General features: G+C 45.5%; 1 protein-coding gene and 1 pseudogene across 5 annotated transcripts in view; one reads left to right on the top strand and one right to left on the bottom strand.

The window, feature by feature from the left end:
- The window catches only part of LOC308417519 (large ribosomal subunit protein uL13-like), a 166,042-nt pseudogene extending 164,982 nt beyond the window's left edge, over window positions 1-1,060 (bottom strand). The window contains exon 1 of the transcript in view: window positions 929-1,060. The product of the transcript in view is annotated as a large ribosomal subunit protein uL13-like (transcript). The remainder of the gene's footprint in view (window positions 1-928) is intronic.
- Window positions 1,061-1,560: 500 nt separating this feature from the next.
- SMARCA2 (SWI/SNF related BAF chromatin remodeling complex subunit ATPase 2) overlaps window positions 1,561-24,621 on the top strand; it is a 164,805-nt gene continuing 141,744 nt past the window's right edge. For 2 of the 4 annotated variants that reach the window (XM_080912455.1, XM_080912452.1), the window contains exons 1-3: window positions 3,571-3,887; window positions 16,658-16,918; window positions 20,677-20,806. In XM_080912455.1, coding sequence (XP_080768581.1) covers window positions 16,694-16,918; window positions 20,677-20,806 — 355 coding nt within the window. In that variant the 5' untranslated portion in view covers window positions 3,571-3,887; window positions 16,658-16,693. Of the gene's footprint in view, window positions 1,641-3,259; window positions 3,399-3,570; window positions 3,888-16,657; window positions 16,919-20,676; window positions 20,807-24,621 lie in introns of those variants that run through there. The other 2 variants (XM_080912453.1, XM_080912454.1) reach the window with 2 other exon arrangements.

Genomic DNA, 24,621 nt, shown 5'->3' with positions numbered 1-24,621 from the left:
CTTGAGAATCCTTAGGATGGCACTTCAGACCCAGTTGCTCACACAGTTAATTCTGTAAAAGTATAAACCCTCTTAAAATAAGATTTTACCCTAGGGTGGGAGAGATCCTCAACCAATAGTCACAGTGCACTTTGAATGACTAATTTAAGCCATTACATTGCAAAATAAGGAGTAAATCATACTTTTCATAACACAACCACATAGGAGCAGTTTTAATTTTAAGAGTCAAACACCTACATTAATCTGAGTCTAATATAATAGGCCTCTGATGTAAAACCTCCTAACATTCTTTCACACGTCATAAAACTAAAAATAAAACTGCCTCACCAAATAGTGACCTAGGGTCCGGCAGACATACTGTATTTCAAGGAAAACTGAAACACTAGCTCTCAAAACCACTACGTACAGGCAAATTGCAGTTTGTAGCCTTAATTGGTCTTAAATGTGGAGTGGAAGAGAGAGGAGACTTCGGTCTGTAGAGAATGAGATTTATTTCCCTTTTTAAATCAAAAGCAGATCCCATGGTTCAGCTGCCCCCTGCCTCTCCAGCCCTACCTACCCTTACGGGGTCTTTCCCTCCTCCCATATTTTTATGTATATTTTACTCCAAGATGACAGGTGAGGGGAGGTGAGAGAGCTTCGTGCCTTTCCGAAGTAAACAGAGGGGTTAGGCGGGTTTATTTGGGTTTATTTATTTACTAGGCGCCCGGGCCTCTCAGCTGTTTCTTGTCTCTGGCATTTGGAAGCTTGCAGTCCTTTAGGGATGAGACAGATTTGGCAAGCTCGTTCATTGTGCCACCTCCCTTTTCACTGGGGGGTTGGGGATGGGTGGGAAGAACACAAATTTATGACAGCCTTAAGGGAAGCGGGGAGGGGGCGGGGGTCGAAAAAGTTTCAGCTGGCAACGATAATGCCCATCCCCCCCAACCCCCATGGCCAACACTGCCACAAACAGCTTTGGTGCCACCCGGAGCCCTGCCCCCGCCGTCCCCTCCCTTTCTCTCTGCAGGCTCGAGCTGGCAGGCGCAGGCACACTTAAATTCCAGCACGGTTTCCACATTCCCCCGAACTACTAAGCTCTATTACTACGGCTGCCCTCCCCTTCGCTTCGGGGGTTCCCCCAGCCTCCCCGGAGACGCTCGGAAGGCTACAGCTAGCGGAGGGACGTGCGGCGCCCGAGTCCAGCAGGGCTGCGGGCTGGTTGCCTGTCCTGCGCAGTTTCTCTGCTCCAGGCACAAACACGGCGGAGAGCCGGCGCCTCGCAGACACACACAGATCCACGCATACAGTAGAGCTGTCTAGATCCACATTCTTGCACACCGCCCCCTGCTCCCCTCCTCCTCACACCCCCCCCCCGCGCGCTCCCGGAGTCGCTGAGCAGGGCGAGTGACAGGAGCGTCCCGCCAACCCGCGCCTGGCCGGGCAGGGAGGAGCGGCTCGCGGGGCCAACTGCGGCGCGTCTTCCGGCGCCCGTGGAGGCGGCGAGGGTGGGACGCGGGGCGGAGCCCGAGTTTAGGAAGAGGAGGGGACGGCTGTCATCAATGAAGTCATATTCATAATCTAGTCCTCGCTCCCTCTGTTTCTGTACTCTGGGTGACTCAGAGAGGGAAGATTCAGCCAGCACACTGCTCGCGAGCAAGGTAAATATAACTTACAACTCCTTTCTCTTCTCTCCCCGGTTTCGGCCTTTCGGCTGCAGCCACTGCCGCCGAACCCCTCAGGCACCGCGCAGCCTTCACCACCGGATTATGCATCCCTATCTTAATCATTATTTATTGTGCATGCTCGAAGACCAAAACAAACAGGCGGGCCAACCGCTACAACAACAAAAAAGCCCGCCTCTTCCCCGCGGGCCTCAGGTGGAATGCTCTAACCACAGCTCCGGGGTGGCGATAGAAGAAACAAAGTTTCAACCGAACCTCCCCGTTCTAATAATAACAGTAATAATTACTACTTCAAGGGGGCAACGAGAAGAAATCCCAACATGCTTCAGCCTTGACCCTGGGCAGGATGACAGTGATGCGCTGCCAACTCAGGGTTGCAACACACTCTTGGCCAGGTTGCATTTCCCCCATCCCCTAAAAAGCAGAGGCGGGGAGGGCCGGTGGCAGGAGGAGAGGGGCTTGGGAACTCGGGGCAGGGGGTTTGGGGGGTGGACTGGAAACGCGACAGTTCACCCCGAGCCATCCTCCCTATTAGAGTTGGAAGGGAACAGGAAAGGAGGGTGAGGAGCCCGGGCTGGCGGCAGGGCGCCAACCAACACCACTGCTATTCGCCTCCCGGGGACTTGTTTAAAGGGCTCCGGCTACGGGGACGAGAGCAGATCTTGGCGGCGGGAGTAGTCTGGACTGGCGCACTGAACGGACGGTGGTCACAACCTCGGGGTTGGTGCCTGCGGGCGTGGAGGTGTCACCAACACTCCCCGGGTCCCCTAGGGCAGGGATGGGAATGTTGACTGGTGACAGGCCTTTAGGTGAAGGGGTTGCCCCGGGGCGCGGCGGACCTTCTTGTCTGGTACCTAGAGGCAGTGCGGGCTGGGGTTTTGAAGTTCAGGGTGTCCAGCCCGGGTCTCATTACTGAGGGTGGAAGAAAGCCCCAAGGAAAAGGGTCCTATGTGTCCACTGGGCTCCGTTAGCCTCCTCTCCCATCTCTGGGTTTGTTTTCTTTTGCTTGTCTTTCCTTGGCTAGCGCCGAGGAAGCTGCAGCCGCGGGGCGCCGGGGATGGTCTGGGTGTCAGGGGCGCACAGGGACCCGGGAGAGCCACCGCGGCTGAGGGCTGGGGAGGCCATGATCCGGATAATCCTCTCTGCCTGACTGTCACAACAGAACCCGCACGCACCCGGGCAGCGGCCGTGGTGTTCGCCCGGGAAGGGGAAGGGCTGCAGTGGGGAGGAAACGAGGAGGGAGGCGGGGAGAGCCGGTGGGAGCTTCCTCCTAGCAATGACACTCACCCCTTCCTTCTTGGTCCCTGCTTATGAGTTTGCTTTATTCCCATCCCAACATAGTTCACCCCTTCCCTTGCCTCCTCCCCCATCCCTGGGCCGCCTCCCCTCCCGTTGGCGTTGCAAAACAGGGCCACGCCATCTGCATAGGTGTCGCGATGTACTTCACCAAATCACTGGTCCAGCGCGCCAGCCCCTGGGCGCCCTCCAGCCACCAAGCGCACACCAGCACAGTGCCCCCCGGTTCTCCGCACCAGGCCGCGTAGCCTGGACGCAGTGACACCGCGCCGGGCGGGGCGCAGCGGTGAGGACTCTAGGGGACACCCGCGCTCCGACCCGGGCGCTCGCTCCGGTTTCCGGTACCTGCAGGAGGTCGCCGGGTGCGGGTGTCTCCGTTCATCCCCGCCGCCTGGATTACATTATTTTTATACCGGTTGCTAGTCGCTGCGGATGGTGGTGAGCGCCGGTCTGGTAGGGCTGCCGGGGGGGATGGGGGCGGAGGGAAGTTGGACACCAATCAACCCGGAAAAAAAAAAGTTTGGCAGGGCCGCAAGTCGGGTGGAGGGGATGGAGGGGGGCGGCGGGCTGGCGTGAGTGTGCAGAGCGCTAGGGACCAGTGCGTGGCGAGCTGTGCGGGCTGCGTCTGTACCCCGAGCACTCCAGGGAGCCGGACGCAGACCCGGCTGGGTCTGGCGGCGGGAGGCGGTGGCGGTGCGTGCGGCGGCGAGGGCGAGTGCGTGGCGCTCGCGAGCGGCGGAGAATCAGGAAGTCACCGCGGCGAAGCGCACAGACGTGTTTGATCGCCGTGACATGACGCGCGCGAGGGAGGAAGAGGAGGTGGCGGGGGCCGGGCCGCGGGCGCCGGCCTAAGCCGTGCGGTGCACAGCGCTCCCCCGCAGCCTCGGGCGCCGCCAGCCCGAGCCCTGGCTGTTCCGTGTCGCCCAGGTAAGGAGCCGACTCCTCCCGCTGCCGCCGCCGCCGCCCGCTGAGCTTTCTAGGGCTTTCTCTGCCGACCCCCTCCCATCTTTGGCTCGCCTTCCGAGCAAAGTCAGGCAGGCAATCGATTGCAGGGAAAACTTTCCAGCGGGAGGCACTGCGCGGGGGAGGCTGGAGGCCTCGCGGGTGGCTGGCGTTGTCAGTTCTTTCTGCTCTCGGGTCCGGAGAGAGTGAGTCGCTGAGCCCTGCGGCTGTTGCACGTTCAAACTTCGGGGCCTAAACGTGCTTCCAACTCTCGCAGGATTTACTCCACGAAGAAAATAAACACGGCAAGCGGTCCACTCTCCGGCGGGGCGTTGGGGGGTGTTTAAAGCGAAGGTAGAAGGTGTGGGTGGGAGAGAGCGAGGGCGTAGTGCAGAATCATTCCTCATTCAGTGTCTGCACCGGGTGTTATGTAATTTTAGTGGCACATGGGTGCGAAGCCCACACTGGGCTTCTCCTTCCTTTGTTTATATAACTTTTGGGGAGTTTTGCCAGGCTGTATCCTTTTCCCCCTCTTCCCCGTGCACTGGAGGTTGGTGCTTTTGAAAAAGCAGAGTGACCGGAGGAGTTAGCACCGTTCTGTAGAGGTGTCAGCATTGTGCCCTCTTAGTCATCGCGTTGAGACAGATTCCTTTGTATGTGGAATGGAGCATGAGGAAGACGTCAAGTACTCACGTTTGTTCTTTGCTCTGTGGGGTAATGTTGAAAGTTCCAGTTAATTTTCAGACTTGTTTTCACCTGGTTTGCATGCCTTGCTTTTGGGAACCCCTATGATGATTTGAGAGTTGCTTGGGTTTGGATAGCACAGAATTCCTCTCCAACCTCCCACGACTCAGAAAACAGTGAGAACTCTTCTGACATAAAAGCCATGTTCGATGTTATGTGTGCATATACTTACAAATGCACATTCTAGTGTTTTCAGCAACGTTTTCCTCCAATTTGTGAGGCTTTACCTGAAGCTGTTACCTACTCAGACTTGCCAGGCTTCAGGACTAAGTACTTACAGTTAAGAGTTAGGAGGCGTGGCTGGGTTGTTTCTTAGGTGGCATTATTATGCAAATAGAGACACACTTTTTTTTTTTTTTTTTTTTTTTTCTTTTCAGAATCTAATTGCCCTTTTATTCCTCCAGCTTGACTGACTTGCTTTTTAAAATACTGCTTTTGGATGGTTGCGGAAGGGAACCCAAATTGAGGGTGGGGGAACTAGGGACTGAGGACCTGAAGATAATTGGGTTAAAGTATTCTGTAAACGTGTGTGAAGATGCCATAGGGAAACATTATTTTCTACAGTCAATATACACTAAGACAAATTTTAAGAAAAAAGAAAACCTAGAATGTAACAACCGACTACTAAATGCTCCCTTTCACCTTAAATGTTTACTACTGAAAAACTGGGAGATTTAGAGACACCTGTTGTTAAGGTAGGTTGAGGGGAAAATAATCCACAGGGTAGAGGTAGAGGAGACAGAGGGCTATCAAAGTTTTGTTTGGGCCTTTTAAAAGTGGGGCCATATTGGTAGAGAATGTTTGTAAATGAGTTAGGATTTGGGGGTGGCAGAACCTTTGACCTGGAGGGAAGGAGAGGCCACCTCATGCAGCCTTTCTCTCAGGAATTGGATCACTCACAGCCCAGCCTTGGCTCAGCCTGCATTCTGGTATCTCACTGAAAACACCACAGAGCCTGTTCAAAGCAGTCTTAGATCTTTGCTTTTGTTCTTTTGTAAAGTGTTCTCTCTCTCTCTCTCTCTCTCTCTCTCTCTCTCATTTCTCATCAAGTTTCTTGAAAAGTGTTCTGGCCAACACCTGAGGCTTAGAACTCACTGCAGTGAAAGTGTGTCTCTTGTATGGTCAGTGCTTGAATTCTTTTTTATTTTTTTAAAGTATGCCTGACACAGTATACTTAAAAAGTAACCCCTTTGCAGGTAATTATTTAAAGCTGGGTTTCTCTGTAAGATGAAAATAAACCTTTCTGCAGGTGGGGTAAAGCACATCTTTGTCTTCTAGAGGGCAGCTCACAGTCTATATATACTACTGTATAATACTGTAATATTTTGACGTTTTATTTTAAAGGCTCATTGTGTTTTGGAGGCCCGTAAACAGAGAAGTTTCATAAATTATGGAAGTGGTGCTGTCCTCCAGGGGTTCCAGTTTTTTTCTCTCTCTTAGAAGTCTTCCTTTGTAAACAAGGCCTTTGTCAACCCTCCTAGGTCAGCAGCTTTTTGCTGCTCTAGAGAAATAATAAATCACTATTTATGACATTTTGACATGCTGCTATGAGGACTACCGACTTATCTCAGGCACCATGCTGAGGGCTGTTCCCCAGTCTCAGCATTGTGAAGGAGTGCCAGCCAGCCTGAGCCACCAGAAGTTATGATTCAAACTGTTCCTTCTTAAGATACTGAAGGAAGTTGTGGGTCCTCAGAAAACTATGCTTCAAAGTTACCCTCTATGGTAATTTCTAATGAACAAATGAAAAAATGCCCCTCATATGAAAAACCAGATTGGGAGATATTTTTTTTTTTTAATGTTTTCCCCTGTCATTGTTCAGAAAACTGTGCGTGTGTATAACTTTTAATATCTAACTGGTTAATAAAATTACGAGCCATTACATAAGCAGTTGGGTATAGAAAATACAGATGTTGGTAATTTATTTGGTAGAGTTCTTCGGAAGTTGTAAGGTGTTTGTTTTTCCTATACAGAAAGTTGTGACTTGGTGTTAGCCAGAGAACACGGGAGTCTAATACTGTGTCTTGCCAGAGTTTGTGAATAAGCATATTATTTGCCCAAGATATTTATTACCAAGTTAAATAGGATCTCACAAACAAGGTTTGAGAGACTTTATGTCTCGGTTACAGTTTATTATATTTTTATTATTTTCCACATTATTTTTAACACCTTCCCTTGAAAGTGTTCAGGATATATCCACACTTTTAAGTACTAAAGTTTTTTTTAAATAATTTAAATACTTGAATAATTATACTTCAGCAAATCGTCTAAGGGATCTATCTGACGTAGCCAGTAGCCCAATGGTGACGTTTTTAAACATGGACTAGAACCATCTCATTAATTCTCTCACATGATCACCTAGCGTGATGCATTGGATAAGGTTGTAGATTTTGATTTTTTTATTTGTTTGCTTTTTGGAGACAAAGCCTTATCCATGCCAGACAGGCCTAGAATCTACACTCTTCCTGCTCCTATGTCTCTACTGGAATTACAGCTGTGTATCACCACACCTGGAGCCAATGATGGAACCCAGGGCTTTGTGCATGCCAGGCAAATACTCCACCAACTGAATGGCATCCTTAACCCACGATTTATTTCTGCACTTTTGGGAAACTCTGTACGACTAGAGATATTTATTTTCTTGGTTGTTTGTGACAGGTACAACCAGGATATGATGTGATCTATAGCATCTAAGAGTACTGCATTTTTAGGTGTGTAAGCCTTAGTCCTCTGCCTGTGCATGTTCTACATGTGTGCAAACACTACTGTCTTAGAAACTTTTCAAAACAAGTTACTTAATTTCAGTTTGGTCTGGGGTTTGTAATTGATGAATGGAATCCCCAGAAGTTGAGGTCAAAATAATAAAAGCCATTAAAGTGTAATTATAATTCCCATCTTCTTTAAAAAACAAAACAAAATACTGGATTTGACATTTGGGGGTTAAAATTATTTTTTTTAATGGCTAAGAACAGTATTGTGTAGGTTACCTGCGGGGGGTTCTCTGTGGGTCTGCATGCTGGTTGTACTTTTCTTGTTTGGGATGCTTGTGCATTTATGTGGTACACTGCAGTTTCTGCCAACCCACTGGGAGATGAGCCATCCCTGTGGAAATTGAAGGTCTGGGAGGAAAGTCTCTCCTGCCCCCAGGCTTTTTAACAACTGGACACATAATAGCTTGGCAAATATCTGCAGCTCTTCTGTGGTTTGCTGTTCTGTTCTGAAATGCCATTAAGCAAAGCCCAAAATTCTATTAAAAAAAAATCAGTGGTCAGTAAGAAGTGGTGTTTTCCAGAATGTACCTGAGCATCTAAACACAGGAAGCAAGTAGACTCTTGAGTCCTGTGACTGATCAAGACCAGCTCTCTTGACTTTATGGGACAGATAAAATTTTATGAGAGGGTGGAGGAACAGAGCAGAGATGGGGATGATTGGTATAGGTCATCTCAGATCAGAAGGTCTGAGCTCACAGGGACTAAGCTTGAACAAGCCTTGGGAAGACCACTATACCCGTTTTGACTTGGTTACCTGGACCTAGAAGTCCTAGCGAAAGAGACCTTTTAAGAGATAAAGTTGAGCTTGTAGGAAGCCATGGCTTAGGCTAGAGCATGAATCTGGTTCTTCTGGAGGCTTGGGTCTCAGAATTATGTCTATCTGTCCATCTGTGTGAGTTTCTATAATTTCAAAGTCCTACTTTACGTATATGTGTTTTGTCTGTATGCATGTCTGTGTACACACAGAATTTGTAGAGTCCCGAGCCTCTCGGTGTTAGGAATCAGTCATCGGGAAGAACAGCATGTGCTCTTAACCACTGGGCGATCTTTCCAGCCCCTCTCAGAAATCCAAGCATACTGATTCATGACCAAAGTTATGTTTTGGATGACTTGCGTAACTTGTATGTTCAAGTTCAAGGTGGGACTTGAAGATGTTAGAATTCTGTCAGTAACAAGCATTTGTATACAATAAGCTCCTGGGATGTCTGTGCACTTTATATTTTATTTATCTCAAATTTAAGCTTGCTGCTTGCTTTCCTGTGTGTGTCCAGTGGTAGGCAAGGAACTCGAAACCCAAGGAGGTTCAGTGGACCTGTTGATGGCAGGCTCATAAATGGTTCCTGTCGTGGATTTGAGGGATTCCCTGTTGAGTTCCGATTGTGACTGTGTCAGTCAGGGAACATTGGGCATATTAAAGATGAATTGGGCTAGAGGTATAGTTTGGTAGTAGAAGGATCACCCAATATGTGCTTGTTAGGTTCCTGTCTTTGGATCAGTCCCCAGTGTTGTAAGATTGTCCATCACATGCATAAGCCTGGATCACTCTGAGTGAAAGCCTAGATAATGAGTTTTACTCCTGAGTAAAAGTGAGCCTGCCAACTGAATTTTAAGGCATGCATTTTATACTTAAAATAAAAAACTTGTTAGTGTATAGATGAAATTTTCTTAATAAAAACCATTGATTGTTGCCAGTATCCTAAGATGACCTTGCCTTGGAAGAGAGTCTTCCATATCTAGGAAGGGGCGTGTCTACAACATGTGTGAATGGGTTACACTTCAGTAAGATGCCCACTTTGGAAACTAGCTTTTGATGGCTTGATTCATTGGTTTCTTTTATGGCCAATGGCCCAATGGCATATACTCACAGGATTGTAGAAGTAAGGTCACCTTTGAGGGTCCCTATTCCCTGAGTCCTAGATTAGAGAAGGTATGTCGTTTCTGTATTGAAGAGGTCTCTTACACATTTTGGGTTTTCCGATAAACACCCTGTGTAGGAACATTGTTGGTCCTCACTGGCTTGAAGTAGACTGCACCACAGATGGGCTCCTGTGGGGTAGTAACTCAGGTGTCTGTGGGAGTGATAAGGTGAAGGGAGAATCCTGCACAGGCAGTGCTTGGAGCCAGCACTTGGAGCCCATGGAGGTTGGGGTGGGAGGGTAATTAGTGAGTGTACAGTTTGTTATCTTCTCCCTGCACCAGGCTTCCTCCTGGCCTTTGCCAAGTCTGACTCTGGGCAAGGACGGTCCCAAGGCAGTTTATTTAAAGTCGGGGCAGCAGCTCAGGCATGTCCTAATGTTGTTTCCCTGATTGAAGGATGAGAGAGAGTTCACAGAAGCCCAGTGAACAGGGAAGTCTCCATCCTAGCACTTCTTAAAACATACGGCTTTGAGAGGAAAGGCAATCCAATGTGAATAACCATAAGAACACGTTGTCATTGCTTTCCTAGGGCTTGTGTGGGATCACTTACGTTAGCTTTGGTCACAGTATGATTTTTGTCACCATCACAAGTCATATTATGACCCTTTAATAAAGTTGCACTTCTTGGGCCAAGCAGCAGTGTGAGCCTTCGCCATGTTTAAGCAAGAGGCAGACACTCTTGGTGTCTGAACAGGAGGCTCCCGGCCAACTTATTACTGCCTTTATGTCCACTGCAGTCCTCTGTATGACCCAGCCAACCCACACTAATGTTGCCTCCAGTTATAGTCAGGTTGCTACCTCTTGTGAAGGAGTTCAGTTCCTCTATGGAGAAAGGTATACAGAATGAAGAGATGCGGTCCCCCTGAGTCAGCAGATAGACACAAAGGACCCTTATCGTCACTTAGCTGCTAAGTCTTATCACTCTCCTGTAACAGCCAGATTGCTTGGGAAAGACTGAGTTATTCTTAGGCCTTGGACTAAGTTCTTATTTATGATGGTCTACCTTTAGCCTGGCCCTCAGAGTCTTCCTGTAAAGTGAGCTGTGGGAAAGATTGGCTGGAGAATTGGGCTTTCTCCAAGCTTGCTTAGGAACTCTGCGTAAGGACGGTTTTGAAGGTATTGTCCAGATTACTGAGCAATCCCCAACTCTTCTTGGTTTTGTTTTTAAGCTTCAAAGTCTGATCACAGCACTAGCATCTCCAATAAGCCTTCCCTGAGGCCTTAACTGCTCTTTGAGTACCATCCTAACCCCCATATTGCCTTGGGGACATTTAGCTATATCTATACTAGTTTTGGAAGATCTTCCATCTTTTTTTTTCTCCTTTTGTTGCTCCTCAGTACATAAGTTTCCTATTAGGTGTTCTAGGCTCCAGGGTTTTCTTGTGTGTGTGTGTGTGTGTGTGTGTGTGTGTGTGCACGCACACACGCACCTTTATTGATCTCCTGTAACTCCCCTCTGCCTAGAACACTCTGTAGAGCTGAGAGTAATAAATACATAAAGATGGATCCTTTGGTGTTGGACTAAGCATCCTGACTCTTTCAGGTACTGATGTCTTCATCTCGGAATCTCTTTAGGGCTTGGCTTCTCTTTATTTCATTGCTTGATAAGTAAATATACTGTCCCAGCCAAATTCTAGCCATTGCAAAACACCTCTGCCCGAGTTTCCATCTTTGTTCTTTGTCTCCCACTTTCTATCCCTGTCTGACCCAGCAGTGGAACACATTACAGAGGTGCTGGGCTCAAGCTGAGGCATGTTATCCCTAAATCAGTGTGGTCAAGACTGAAGGTTGGCCTTCTGTTCTCCTGGGTATATCCTTAGGAATCCTTGTTCTTCCTTTCATCTCCAAGGCAGTAAAGAGATGGTTGTGCTAGTGGGCATCAGGGTCTGATAGTGCATCCTTCTGTGGCTCCCAGGGATGTGGACCCAACTAGGGCAGCAAGAGAATGAAGAGATAAGAGACAAACACACAGAGAGAAAACAAAGACAGTAAGCTGGGGTCATCAGTAGTCCCAGCATTCTTCTGGAGAAACCACAGCATCCTGGACAGTCAGCATCTTACATAGAGAGGCGGGCTATTGCATACAGTTGGACAGCAAGGTGGGCTTATTACATACAGATAAAGCAGGAGGCACAGTTTATGGTATACAGCTGGACCAAGAAGACAGGTTTAGTCTTCTTTCTTTTTGAGCTTCATAAGGTCTGTGAATTGTTTCTTGGGTACTCCGAGCTTTTGGGCTAATATCCACTTATTAGTGAGTGTTTACCATGTGTGTTCTTTTGTGACTGGGTTATTTCATTCAGGATGATATTTTCTGGTTCCAACCATTTGCCTAAAAATTTCATGAAGTCATTGTTTTTTTATAGCTGAGTAGTACTCCATTGTGTAAATGTACCACATTTTCTTTATCTATTCCTCTGCTGAAGGACATCTGGGTTCTTTCCAGCTTCTGGATATTATAAATAAGACTGCTATGAATATAGTGGAGCACCTGTCCTTGTTATATGTTGGAGTACCTTTTGGGTATATGCCCATGAAAGGTATAGCTGGGTACCCAGGTAGTACTTTGTCTAATTTTCTGAGGAACTGCCAAACTGATTGTACCATCTTGCAATTCCATCAACAGTGGAGAAGTGTTCCTCTTCCTCCACATCCTCACCAGCATCTGCTGTCACCTGAGTTTTGATCTTAGCCATTGTGAATAGTGTGAGGTAGAACCTCAGGGTTGTTTTGATTTGCATTTCCCTGATGACTTTGGATGTTGAACATTTCTTTAGGTGCTTCTCAGCCATTTGATATTCCTCAGTTGAGAATTCTTTGTTTAGCTCTGTACCCCATTTTTTAATAGAGTTGGCATAGTTCGTCCTCAGGTACTACTATGTCCAATTTTCTGAGGAATGCTGGTCCAGTGAAGGCCCGTTTCCCCAGTGTAGGGGAATGCCAAGGTGATGAAGTGGGAGTGGGAGAATATCCATGGAAGCAATGGAAGGGTAATGGGGAGAGGGGCTGAAAGGGGATAAACATATGAAATGTAAATACATAGAATATCCAATAAAAATGATTTTTTAAAAAAGAAAGCAGGCTTAGTTAATCTTAGTAGGAACAGTATCTGAAAGGCAACAGTCTTGAAACTATAAGCATCTGGGGTGGAGGAGAGAAATCTATGATGACCATTTTCTGTGCCCTGTCAATATTTGCATTCCACCCCCTGAATCCCCAAGGGCTCTGCCACCCCTCTGAACCTGAGACTGTGGGATCCTTGTCATGACCATGCTGGTGTGAAGAATTCACATTCACTTAGAAATTCACTCACTTGGGCCTTTCTCCAGCCTCCTAAGCTCAGCCAGGAGGTTGAGGGCTCCAATAGCCTTGGAGGTGGTTGGCTCGCCCTGATAGACACTCTGCTTGGTTGGTGCACTACAAGTCAAAGGATAAAGGGTTCTGTGAGGAGTTTTGCTCCTGTGACCCATGTGACTTTGTTTCTTCCTGCCTTTATCTTTGCAATGGGAGCCTGCCTGATACAGTGTTTCCTTATGACTAGAATGATCATGCAGCATATTAGATGTGTTTAAATTCTATTACCAAAGTGTAGGTCCTTGGAATTTTCTGGATTGCAATTAGACAGGAGTCTTAAGTTTTGTCTTGGTTGTCATAGTTTGAGTGGTGACCCTTAAAATTCAGTGAAGTTGAACTCTTTTTAATATGCAGATGGGGGTGCTCAGCCTTTCCAAGGAGAGCAAGGAGGGAGAGAGAGGTGACTTGGGCTGATTGTGGGATTTGGGGTTTTGGGAAGTACAACCATGGGCTTTTATTTTTAAAAGCACACACTCCCCAGTTGTAAAGGCAAGAATGTCTGGGTGAAGAAGACAGGGTGTAGTGCTGAAGAATTCTTGCCAAGAACACAGTGGCCTGGCCCTCTGGGAGTCCTAGTTTGAGGCAGAGAGTAGCATAGCAGGGAGGGAAGGGGGCTGCATTGCTTGTGGATGGGCGGCAGCTGGGCTCTCTCCCCAGACAGACTTCCTTTGGTGTATTAGGTACAGCATTGTGGACTAGGGCTATTCCCTTCTGAGACAATGCATAACTGTCTCGATACAAACTGGAAGTGGACTGTCAGTTTCGTCACTTGAACAGTCTTGTCATCTGGTATTAGCCCTGCTCCTCTCCCACGCGGTTCCTGGGACCATCCCCTTATCTCTCCCATCTGGTGCTTAGAAGAAGGCTGAAAGGGGCAAGGACTTGAATGGACACAAGGAGAGAGCTGAGTCCCAAAGACCTAGACTTGAATCCCTCATTGCTGGTGCAGTGATAACATGCTCCCTGCCTGGAGATTTGCAGCCCTGAGGTCCTTATAATAACAGTAGAGGATTGTACCATGGTGCATTTGAACTAAAGAATAAAGTTGCTGCCGGAAATGTAGAGGAAGAGGAAGAGTAGAAGTGCTGGCCTCAACTCTTCTTCCTGTGTGGACTTAAGTGATGGACCATTCTGGCCTTGGCATAGAAGCCCTTTCAGGACTTCACACAAGCAGAGGATAGAAATGGGGTCTTTGAGATTATCTGGGTGATGGTGGACACCAATTCATAGATGGGTGAGATATTCTCATCCTAAAACCAGAGGGAGCTAAGGGAAGCCACGGGAAAGGTTCTTTTTCAGGGCCCCATGGCTTGAGGCAGAACTCAGATGTCAGGATTGGAAGTTGAGTTGGAGATCAGCCATCATAGCCTTCGAGTTTGGAGAGTCTAGATCTTTCCCATTCCCCATTGACATGACCCAGACTTAAACTATGCTGCTTCTCTTAGACATGTATTCATCTTATCCATGAGTCTGTGGATTCTCTTATTGCAGTTTCCCATGAATCATGTTCCTATATTAAAATTCCACTTAATGTGTTCTATGACTTCCCATTTCCCTCCAAATATATTTTTTCCCTCATGAGAAGTTTTACTTTCCTTAAAAAAAAAAAAAAGAGGGATATCTGTTTAGAGTTGTATGTGTTTTGCAGCATCTCAGAGATTCCACATAGAGATAATACATACAGAACACAGTCAAGGATTTATACACATTGAACATGTAAAACACAAGAGGTAGAGGCACCAGGCTAGTTTGAATGTTTGGATCTTCTTTGTTCAGTCTGATGTTATGTCACCAAAACACCTATTGGAGCCGATTTCACAACAAACTGTAACAGGAACTAAGTGATTTCCTTTAATTCACTAAAAAATAAAGGGGAGTATCAGTTTGTTGATGTACATGGCAGGACATTATAACTTGTAGTGCCCAGTGAATTGACGTCAGCTTCCTAAGTTTAAAATGCTGACCAAAGATGTTTGTGTTTATGTGAGAAGTAGGCAGAAGGTAAACACAAAGGTTATTTCCATCTGTTTGTTAGTCATAAAAAAGAATTATAACATTTGGTTCTTAGGGTATTTATGGTTATAATTCACCCAGGTTCTTTTCTGTTTGAAGAAACACTAGTATTGAATTCGCAATTTATTCACCAGAGTCACCTATGTTTCTGCATACCCTTTAAAGATTTCTTTATTTACACCCCTAAAACACTGGCTACTCTTTAGTCTTTATTCCCAGAATTTATTGAATTTACTTACCCTGGAAATCTTGGCTGCTCTTCATTTATCGAGTGTTTGTGCTTGTTTGGTGGCATGATCTCACTCTGTAGCCCAGGCTAGCCTAGAATTCTCAAGGGATGCTTCCTTACTATTCCAAGTGCTGGTATTGCAGGTGTGAATGGCCATGCCTGGCTATCATCAGGTATTTTCTGAGCCCATAGTACATTGCAGATAGAAGGTGCTGGGGCCACAGGAGTGAGGGGCAAGGCTCTGCCTTTGTGGGCCTTGCTCTCTAGCAGGTCAGCAAACAGAAATGGAGCTGATGTGGCTTTCTGTACTTTCCCTTCACCTCCCACTCCACTGTGAAGGAGCAATGGGTGACGAGGCTGGCTGGTCTAACTGCATCTGCGCCATTATATGGTAGGTAAGCGAGTCACATACAGGGAGCCATTCTGTGTCATGTGAGGTTGATAGCCAAAATGTTTCCCATGGACACGTGTACCTACGGAACAACTCCTGAGCATGGGACAATTATCATATTGGCATCCAGGAATGCTGCTGGGATTGTTGATTTGCCGAAAATTGGAAAATATCTTATTTACTCATTTTGACTTATTGTCCAAGGTCCAGTGACTCTGCCACTTAATTCCTATTGGGGAAATGCCAGGAAGCTTGGAGGCTGGGCGATGGAGGAGTGTTACATTAAATCTGGAGAAACAGAATGTCCATTCATGGACAGCTACACCCTAGCATCCTTGACCAGAGGCATAGCACGAATCAGGAGCCTTCATTGTCCTAGTGCTTTTGGTTCTAATACTCCTCCTGGGAGGAGGACCATAGCTTTGTTCATTTTGATTGCTTGAGGTCCAGTAGCTGTGGTGGGTAAGGAGGCCGCTGTGTCTGGGGTTTTGTTATTGGTTTACACTGTCTCATCTGACTCTAAGAAGTATGAAGACGAGAACTTATCTAGTAATTGTGTCTGGATATGCCTGCATGTGTTTTTATAATACCTGTAGCTCCCCGACTCCCTCTTTTGTTTTGTTGGTTTGTTTTTGAGACAGGGTTTCTCTGTGTAGTGATGTCCTGGAACTTGCTTTGTCCACCAGTCTGGCTGGGAACTCAAAGTGATCCTCCTGCTTCTGCCTCCCAAGTGCTAGGATTAAAGACCTTTGCCATCATGTGCATTGTTTTTCTTCCTTTTCTATAATCTAGACTTCTCTCTCTTTTGTTTTTAATCAATTGATGGACTTGTGTCTTTTCCCCCTTTTAGCCATCTAGAGATCTTTGTGATGTTTTTATTGCCGTTGGCTTATGAAAATGAGTTGCATACTTAACTTTTAAATGTTTTTCTAGTTCAGTGGTTTGGGGGAGTGGGACTTAATGACTTCTGAGGTGTCTAAGCCAGCCTATAATGGAGGGTCTCTGTTGTGTTTAGTAATACATTTCAGACTTGTTTGGATTCTGCCCATGTGTTAAATTTCAGTTACTCCAGTGAGTCTCTCTATATCCAGGATGATTTATCATTCGGGGGAATCACTTTAAATAAGTGTTTTCTAAAACAAGTGGTCCTCATAAAGCCTGAGCCCAGGGTTATATATCACATTCATTCAAACATCTGGAGGAGGCGGGGCAGTCCTGTTTGATGTTAGTTACAGAAATGGCACCATCAGATTTTAACAACTGTTTTATTTGGACCTTAACATTATGTTTAAAACATTCCTTTTTTTCTCTTTTTTTTTCTCTCTCTCCAACTTAGTGTCAGTCTGCTGACTGGCAGAGCCAGGAGACATAAATGTCCACACCCACAGACCCCGCTGCAATGCCCCATCCTGGGCCCTCCCCGGGGCCTGGACCCTCTCCTGGACCAATTCTGGGGCCGAGTCCAGGACCAGGACCATCCCCAGGGTCTGTGCACAGCATGATGGGGCCCAGCCCTGGACCTCCCAGCGTCTCACATCCTATGTCCACAATGGGCTCTGCTGACTTCCCACAGGAAGGCATGCACCAATTGCATAAGGTAAGATTCTGTGCCCTCTCTCCCACTTGACCTGTCTTTTTGGGCATTCTGATGACTCTGAGCTTTCTCCTGTTGTTAACATGAGGATCTAGTTGCAAATTTGTGTTAGCTTGCATGTTATTAAAAACATTCCTGTAACCCCAGTACGTGGGAGATTCAAGCAAAAGGATCATGCGTTGGAGACCAACCTGGATCGTATAAGGGAGATTCCGTCTCAAGAAACAAAACAAAAGCACAACCAAGCCCAATCTAAAACCAAAACCATCCCCAAACTGGTGTAAACTATACTTCAGTGCTATATTTTTGCTGTTATGGATGGCCCAGTTATAAAGATGTTGTCTTTTTTAAACACAAAGGTCTGCCATGTAATTTGGACAGGTTTGTGGGGGTTTGTGGGTTAAAGTTATTTTGTCTTGGTGAATGCGTGCCTTAGAGGGAGACTTTCCTCCCTCATTTCTCATGCAATTTATATCACAAATCAATATATTTGGGAATCAGTCCTCCCTACAATTGTTGAAAGTTATTTGATGAGACTAGATCTGTAAGAGTGGAGGTCAAGGTTGTTTTTTGAAGATATTTCAGGGCCTGGAGAGAGAGATCTGCAGCTAAGAGCACATGGGGTATAGCCATTGTGCGCTCGTATTTGCCTGGAATTGTAGCTTCAGATATGTGATCTCCTTTTCTGGACTCCTTGGGCACCCCTATATGTGTCACGACAGCGTGGGCAAGCATACATGCACACACACACACACACACACACAAATAGATGTTTAAGCATAGATTTTAAAGACTTTATTATATAATAGTTTATGGGGAAATCTTTCTTCATTGCTTTATTGAGATACATAGGTAGCTCAGGTTGGCCTCAGAGTCTCAACTATCCTGCTCTGTGTTCTTGGGGATCCTCTGTCCATATGAACTCTGGTTCAGACAATCCATCTGCTTGCTCATTCCCAGCAAAGTGTCTAGTCACCCTGTGTATGAGACCTTGATACTTGCCAGGAGGCTGATCGTCACATAGGTAGAGATACTAAAAATAGCTTTTTTGAGAAAAAAGGTTTCTCTTAGACTGTTTTGAGGGTTTGTAGTAACTCAGAAAACCAACAAGGGCACTATGTGCTACTTGAAGGTCTTGTCTCATGAGACCAGTAGAGGCTTTCTGTCCCTGTAGGTGACATCACATAGTAGCATCTACAGATGCAATACAGCAGATTCAATGAGATTCAAGGTTTATCCTGAGGAGTTAATTGGCTCATGTGATTCTGAAGGCTGACAAGTCACACAGTTTATAGTCAGCAGGATGGAGAGGGGGTTTAGTTCCCAGCCAAGTCTGGAGGCCTGGGAATCAGAAAAGTCAATCCTGTAAGCTTTAGTCAAAGTCAGGCAACCTCTCAGCCTAGGTCAGAAGATAGGCCTCCTCCTGACCATCTTCTGTTGTCCTCAGGCTCTGTGGGATGATGCCTGCGGCTTACTTAGACCTGGGCACTCAGCTTTCTTTAGTTTATATTCAAATGTGAATCCCATCTAGAAAAACCCTAGGAGACAAACCCTGATATAAAGCTTACCCAAGTCATTTGAATACTGGCTTAGTCAAGGTGACATATTAAGTTAACCATCACCTTAGACACGTGATAAAAACAAAAGCATCGCCCTTAGGAAGGACTGGGTCTTTTCTTCATTCTGTTGGACTCTTAGTCCTTTTTAAGGTAGGGCATTAGGATGGCAAAGTGAAGGTTTATTATCAGGAAAGTAGTATGCGCTGATTGTGAAAAGTGTAACAGGACCAAGGTAAATGAGAGTTACCCAAGCAAACAGTTGTACGTGCATTCTACACATCACTTCCCCATTCTGTAAAAACTACAGCATCAGCACAGGCACACACAGACAGGAGTCGGGTTTCTCATCACAGAACCGTGCCATCTCTATTTCTTATTCTGAAACAGCCTCTTTATTTAATAATATATCTGCAGTTTCCCCAACTCTGTATCCGCCTCCCCCTTTGCTTGTTTGTGTGAGATCTCATGCTGGCCTGCACACTCCTATGTAACCCAGAAGGGCCTTGAACTTCCTCCCATCCTCCTTCATTCTCTGCACCACCATGGCTGCCCATCTCATCAAATATCTTCTGAAGTGACACTTTTACTTTCCATAGCATATTATGGGGTGACAACTTGACATACTGAAGTCACCAGATCATCTCTTGTTTTATCAACTTGGAGGTATAGTCTAGATCTGTTCTGCCCTTGTATACTCTGTGAGTTACCAAACCTCCAGATGACCCGAGGAAAAATGTGGAGTACATGTTTAGTTAACCTTTGTGATTGAAACATTTAAAAATTAAGTATGTGGGTGGGGGTTGGTCTTGTCCTGCTTTTCTATTGGTCAGTTTTATTGATTGGCATCTCTTCTGACCCATGACTTCTTTCCTATGATCTTTACTGCTATCATATCCTCTACACTTTTTTTTTGTTTTGAATTTGTGTGCCTCTTTGTGTTCTGTGTTTGTCTTCTCTGTGAGCTTTGCAGGTTTTCTTTTTCAGCCTTACCAATTCCACTCCCCCCCCCCCCTTTGCCGTTCCTCGGATAGCTCTCTGAGTGAGGACCTGGGAGGACCCACAGAGCTCACACCTGCTGGCCAGATGCCTCCACTTTCTTCTTCCCTTTTCAGGCCACTGTGTTCCTTGTCTTCCTTCTCCATCTCCCTCTGAGCTTCGGCTTTTCAACATCACTGAAAATAAGTAAACAAGCGGCCAAAATACATCTGCTGCATGGCTTTGATTTCCTCTCTATTATTACTACTTAACAGACTCAGTGACACCCTTTATACCAGATTCTTCCCATTTTTCTTCTCAACATCCTCTTTATGGTAAAAATTTCCCTCTTTTCAAGTGCATGCTTTTGACTCTGCAGAAATTAACTTTCTTTTCTCCAAAACTGCAAACACTCATACTTTTCTTGCTTGGAGTCATTTGGTTTTTATAAACTCTTGGAAATGTTCCTTTCAGGCTGTTTTGAAAATTGCTATTACAGTTTGGGGGAAGAATAGACTTTTCCCTTTCCAAACACATGCTCCATAGCCTGATTCTGGATTGGATTAGCATCAGTTCATAGCGATTTATTGTATGTCTGTCATGCTCTGGGCCCCGGGTCCGGCAACCCCTCCTGGTGCTTGGTTTTTATTTCCGGCCTGTGCCTTTAGCCTCTTCTGGACTCCCTCCCTTGGCAGTAGCATCTCTCTCTGCTGTGTACCCCCTCTTTTTCAGTACGCACCCCCTTCGCTTCTCTGCCCCTTATGTTCTTCTCTTCCTAACTGCCATGGAACCTTCTGGTTCAACTTTGTAACTTTCCTTAGTTCATTTCTCCGGTGAGGAAAAATAGGTCACTTCAACCATTTGACGTAGCCTTCACTTGGACTCCAGAATAAGGTCAATATGTAGCCGGTTTCAAGGCTATGTGCAGAGGTATGAGAGAGTAAGCTTTTGTCTGTCCCGGTACTTGTTTCTTAGTTGGGAGGTTGTGACACTGGCTAAAGAATGAAATTCAACCATTTTTTAAAAGCCTTGGGTTTTGACTTAGAGATGGTTTTGCTGATCCTATTGGTATGATTTTTATTTATGAATATAAAAATATAGGACTATAGAATGGAAAGTGATGGGTTGTGTCATATCTTTAAAGATTTTGGGGATGGCTTTTGATAGTCTTGTTAGAAATAATGTACCTTAAAGCGGTATCTAATGGTTGCCCTTTACGTATTGCAGCCCATGGATGGGATACATGACAAGGGGATTGTAGAAGATGTCCACTGTGGATCCATGAAGGGCACCAGCATGCGCCCACCACACCCAGGAATGGGCCCTCCACAGAGCCCAATGGATCAACACAGTCAAGGTTTGTGTCCTCTGCACACTGGGTTTTTGTCTTTGTACATACCAAGGACATATCAGTCTTTCCTGGTAGTAATTTAGTAACTGGTTTAACCTATGTGTCTAAAGATGGTTAAACCCAGTTAGCTTTCTTTTCTCTATAGAGATCTACCACCCCCTTCGCCCAACAAGATTATTATTCATCTGGGGAACTTTATTTCCTAAGACCTAATAATTTTGTCAGCTTAATGCATCCAAGAGCTTCGTGTCATTTATTGAGAACCTTGTTTTGATCTTGTAAGGTAAATGATATCACTCCCAACTCATAATGGGGGGACGTAAAGCTTAGGGAATTTCCTTATTTCTCTGAGTATGCGTAGCCAGTCACTGATAAAGGTAAAAAGGAATCTAGATTTCTCCACCACCAATAGCATAGCTGTAAAAGTAAGATGAATCAAACAACTCACTTGAGTTGACACTTACACCCTGGGTCAAAGGTGACATTTTCTAGCAGCAAGACCACTTGCCATAGCTGCTCTGTGACTCTATAGGTCTCCTCGGCTTGCCATGGCAAATAAACTGTGAACCTAGTGGTCCCAAACAAATTTATCCTTCTGTAGATCTAGTGGTTCAAAGTTCACGAACAAGGTATCAGGAGAGATCACTGTCACTTAAGGCTTCAGAAGAGATTCCTCCCCACCTCTGCAGTTTGCCAGTAAAACTTGACATTCCTACACTTACACACTCTAGTGCTCCCCCACCCTGCTTTTTCACCACAAGGCGTTTTCACTGGCTGTCTCTGTATCTAGCTCTTTCTCTTTGATACTTGATCAAGACAGACCCTAATATTGTATGGCTTCCTCTTAACTTGGTGACATCTGCATGGCCCTGTTTCCAAATGAGGCAGCGTTCACAGACAAAGATAGGATAGCAGTGTCTCTTTGTGGGTAGCCATACAACTCAACCCCTGGCCATCACCAGTCCATGTGTGAATTTCTTCTCTCTGTGTTATCTATGACACGTGTCCTTCCTTTGCTACTGAAGGAATAAGTAACCTGCTTCAGAGTCATTAAAAATACCCGTAGCCTGGATGCAGAATCACACTTGGCCATGTTTGCACATAAGACTCATGAATTAATCTAGTGCCAATTGACACCAGTCTGTGGGTCTTCTTCCAGAATACCTGTAGTTTAGATGCCGAACATGCTTTCCTGTAATCAAGCATGTTTTAGTTTCTCCTCCGTTTATGATAGGGTCCATCATAGAAAAGACTGGGCTGTGAGGATTTTGGGAAACATGCTCATAGTTGTTTTCTTTCCAATCTATAAATAATCCGGTCACAGAGGCTGACATTATGGGGTGCCCCATTCACTGTTATGTGATCGTGAACATCCCAGGGTCTGATCACAGTCTTGGTAGCAGGCAAGCATAATTATCCCGGATGACTTGTGAAATCTTGACCTAGTAGAGGAGTATTGGAGGATTGAGGCCTTTGGCAGGATAGGAAGGAGAAGCTTGACTAGAATGAACTGTAGCAGCACCTCTAGGTTCATCGTTTAAATTCTAAGGCGCCACGTGTACTCATAGCGAAGGTTTCAGCACCTGGAAGATATGGATGAATTGCATGCAATGACTCCTAAAGCCAGATGCTTCAACTTTTTCTGCCCCTGGCACTGCCGCACATCTGGAAGTAACTGGCACTGTGAGGATGCTCTTAAGGAAGACATAAAGACACCTGAATTTTATAATTGAGAATAGGTTCACATTTGTTTCTTCTCAGAATTCTCTCATAGCTTGATTCCCCTTCTCCCCTTAAGATTTTGTTTACCTCTGGATTATCCTGCTTGGCAGAATCCTCTAGACCACTCTGCCCACTGTGTTCCATCAGAGACGGAAACAAATTATATACGCAACAACCCATGCTCTTAAATAGTTCTGTTTTTATATAAGTTACATCAGTGCTGATTACAGGGACATGGGAGGACCGTCAGCCAGTGGATTCAGAACTAGCATGTGATAGTCCATAAAGTCGTAAGGTGGTCTGTAGACTGGGGAGTGAATGTTTCAAAAATACAACGGTGTTGGTATAATGCATTTCTAGTTTATATAATGATTTAAAAAGAAGTTTGGTTTGCTAATAGTATGTATCTTGAAAATCCCATTGTGGGAATGTCTTTCTAAACACACAGCGATAGGGAGGTCCAGTATTGATCAGAGGGCTACCTGCTTTAACTAATGCAAAACACAGTTTAGGGTACTTTAGGGTATCGCTTGGAAGGCAAAGCCATTTCCCTCAATAAATACTTGCGTACCTCATGGTCCCAATGATAACATTGTTCATTTTTAACCCAGTGGATTAAGAATGTTTTTATACATACATATATATAAATACACGCGTACATATGTGTGTGTATACATGCTTATGTTGTTGTGTGTAGAAAGTGTGTATAAAATTAGTACTTAAAAATTTGAGATTATTAATTGGAGAGAATTTATTACATCCCTCCAAGGCAAGGTGGAACCAGGGAGATAATGACTCTTGAAGGCCAGCGAGGGAAAACTGCCATTTTTGTCACACTTTTGGATGAGTAAACCGAAGAAGACTTTGAGAAAAGTGGTGTCTGCAGCAACTGTGTTATCGTGACACAAATGGATATTTACTCAGAGGCAATTTCTTCCCTCTGTTTTCTCAACTAAGGATAATTACCAAAATGCGTTATGCTGATGCATCATTTAGATTGTTTTCCCTCGTGTTTTATGGGATGCTACTCATGTCAGGGCAAAAAAAAAATCCCTTTCATTGTCGCTAAGCCACTGTCACATTTTTGATGTCACCATGACAGAATGATTCTATTAGCATCTTCTGTAAATTCTGGGAAACAATTTCTTCCCACCCCCAGTTTCTTTATCAAATTTGAAGCAACATTTCTTATTCTATTGATTGATCCTGCCATATGCATTTGATTCTGCCACTTTCCTTCTTGTCAGACTTTACCAGTGCCTCCCTGCGTTGATTTCTCAGTGGCCAGGCCTGTGAGTCTGCCTTTCTTTATTGTTACAAAATATTCCAGAGAGGCCAGTTAGGAGAGAACGTTAATATTGGCTCAATTACAGATGTTTCCGTCCACCTTGGCTCTGTGAACTTAGGTCTGAGATGGCAAAGTACGTTTTAGAAAGAATAGCAGGGTAGAGGAGGCCTGCTTACCTATTAACGCCGCAGAAGAAGACACGGATAGGCAAGAAGGAACTGGGGTCCTTCAGTAGCATATCTGCAACTACTTAACTCTTTCCAGTAGATACCACGTCTTCAAAGGTCTGCTGCTTCCCAGGTGTGCAAAGCTGAGGCCCAAGCCTGCACCCAGCATCAAGGCCTGTGGAGTATATTCTTTGGCTCTCCCTTGCAGGTTCTTTTGTTTTGCCTTCAGAGTTTTGAGTTCGTCTGTCCAGTGCAGTCGCCATATCTTTGTACCATATTCTTGCTCGTAGCTCAGCCTCATAGCAAAGCTTTATTTGTGACTTACAAGATAGGTTCAAGGGCTGGAGAGATGGCTCAGTGGTTAAGAGCACCTGACCAGTTTTCCAGAGTTCATGAGTTCAAATCCCAGCAACCATATGGTGGCTCACAACCATCTGTAATGGGATCTGATGCCCTCTTTTGGTGTGTCTGAAGGGAGTGACATTGTACTCACATAAAATAAATAATTTTTTTTAAAGGTGGGTTCAATAAGCTACATTATATGGTTGAGTTTATATGGGTTTATCCAGTACTTTAGACCTTGTATCAGGAATTCTGTGGCTTGTGGATGACCTGGTACTTGACAGCTTAGAAAACAGGAAAGA

The sequence above is a fragment of the Micromys minutus genome, assembly GCF_963924665.1.
Source record: "Micromys minutus genome assembly, chromosome: 2".
NCBI lineage: Eukaryota > Metazoa > Chordata > Mammalia > Rodentia > Muridae > Micromys > Micromys minutus.
This window is presented reverse-complemented; position numbering and strand designations above follow the sequence as displayed.